Here is a 1,826-nt window from a genome sequence, read left to right as displayed (position 1 = left end):
CCGGGCCTTTCCTTTAAGTAACTCCAAAAAAAAATTCTGCTCCTAACAAACCCGAGGATCTTGGAGGCCAGTTTGTGTTACCCTATTAGGAACAAATCACGTAACACTGGCATTGTTATTCTGCTGTATGACGGGTGGCTCCATCTTGTTGAAAACACAGTTCCCGTTGATGACATGTTCAGAAGGATCAACATTAACACCATGTTCTCGACGGTATGTTCTTTGAACAGCGATGATGGAGCATTCATTTTTGAAACACAGTTCAACAATAAGAGAAGGCTCTTGGATTGTCCACCTGTTCATCATTAAAATTTGAACCCTTAATCTTCATTAGGAAACAATGTTTGTCATTAATACTTTGTAAAATCTAACTGTATAACATCCTTGCGCTTCTTTTGGCGGGCCCAGTATTTGCGTCGCCCTCCATTGTTAAGAAATAATACATAAATTCACTTCGGGCCTTACTCTCGAAGTTATTTTCCGTTTCTGATACAAGTTATTTTCCTTGTTGATTTATTAGATTTAATACTGATAAGGACAAATATAAACTAATAAATCTTACGCGAAGTCCTAAATTTAACACTAAATAAATTCTTAAGATATGAATCACCATAAGTACAGAGATGAACATTAACGAACAGTAATTATGGTAAGGTTAGAAAAATCATCACTCTTTCAGTTCTGTCTTCTATTTTCCACACAATAAATTTACATAAACGTACACTTATTATTTAAACAAACTATTGTTTTTATAGATTGTTAAAGTAAATAAGACATGACGACAAATGTTTTTTTTATGCTTTGATACTATTGTAAAACTAATGTTTATAAGTCATATTTTAATAGTTTTAGCGCTTTAAAAATGTGTTTTAATCCAATCAATCAACTGTAAGTTTGGGAATAAGTCAGACATAAAAATGTTATGATATTTTGATGAAATAACAACTAACAGTATAAAACATTAAATATTTTTAATTTTTTCATGTAAATAAAGAGATTATGCAAAATAATCAAGAACAAGTCCTATAAATGATTAGATTTTTTATTTTATGCTAGTTTAGCAGAACGTACCATTAAATGAATGTATTATCCTGACAACTAAGGAAACAATGTAGCATATGGTGAAAGAAGCTTTATTCATTGAAATTTTTACCTATACATTAAATCAAAGTTAGAGCCGGAAATTGAATGATGAGAACAGAAATATTACCCACGAATATAAATATTTTATCGTTCTGGTACATTTTGTCATCAAGAAACTTCTAAACAAATATAAAATTGATTTCATACTACATAATTTACACGTTAAATTTTTTTCATCATTGTTTTTTAAACTTAATTTAATTTTCGTGCAGTAAGTTAGTTTCGCATTTTTAAGCTTCCTGGTTAGTTTCGTATACGTTTATGAATAGGACAGTATTCCGCATACTCTTCCCAGGAACAGCCCACAGAGCTATGACAACATTCATCCATAATTCCACGCTTGGTGATTTGATGATTTCCGTTCGGTTTATCATATTTTAACAAACTGTGTGCAAGAGTTTCTGACAAAAATGACTTCTCATCACCTGTAGATGAAAAAAAATAAACAATAATCACCCTGTGAAAACAAATAACAATAATCACCCTGTGAAAACAAACAACAATAATCACCCTGTGAAAAAAAATAACAATAATCGCCATGTAACACAATTTTATAACTGTTTGTTCGTTATCAGTTTCGTTCAGGTTATATTAATTAAAAAAAGAACAATAATCATAATATTTATAACTTTCAGCATATTTGTTTGCTGTTGGGAAGGCTTTTTAGAAGTCTTAGTTTGCAT

At 30.6% G+C, this 1,826-nt stretch overlaps 1 protein-coding gene across 3 annotated transcripts in view; it reads right to left on the bottom strand.

Annotated features, from left to right (window-relative positions):
• Nucleotides 1-1,116: 1,116 nt before the first annotated feature.
• Nucleotides 1,117-1,826, bottom strand: part of LOC111086011 (probable insulin-like peptide 7) — a 24,393-nt gene continuing 23,683 nt past the window's right edge. For all 3 annotated transcript variants that reach the window (XM_022387221.1, XM_022387220.1, XM_022387219.1), the window contains one exon: nucleotides 1,117-1,568. In XM_022387221.1, the coding sequence (XP_022242929.1) occupies nucleotides 1,387-1,568 (182 nt within the window). In that variant the 3' untranslated portion in view covers nucleotides 1,117-1,386. The remainder of the gene's footprint in view (nucleotides 1,569-1,826) is intronic.

The sequence above is a fragment of the Limulus polyphemus genome, unplaced genomic scaffold (genome assembly GCF_000517525.1).
Source record: "Limulus polyphemus unplaced genomic scaffold, Limulus_polyphemus-2.1.2 Scaffold779, whole genome shotgun sequence".
Taxonomy (NCBI): Eukaryota; Metazoa; Arthropoda; class Merostomata; order Xiphosura; family Limulidae; genus Limulus; species Limulus polyphemus.
The sequence above is the reverse complement of the archived record's forward strand: the minus strand, read 5'-3'. Positions and strand labels throughout refer to the sequence as shown.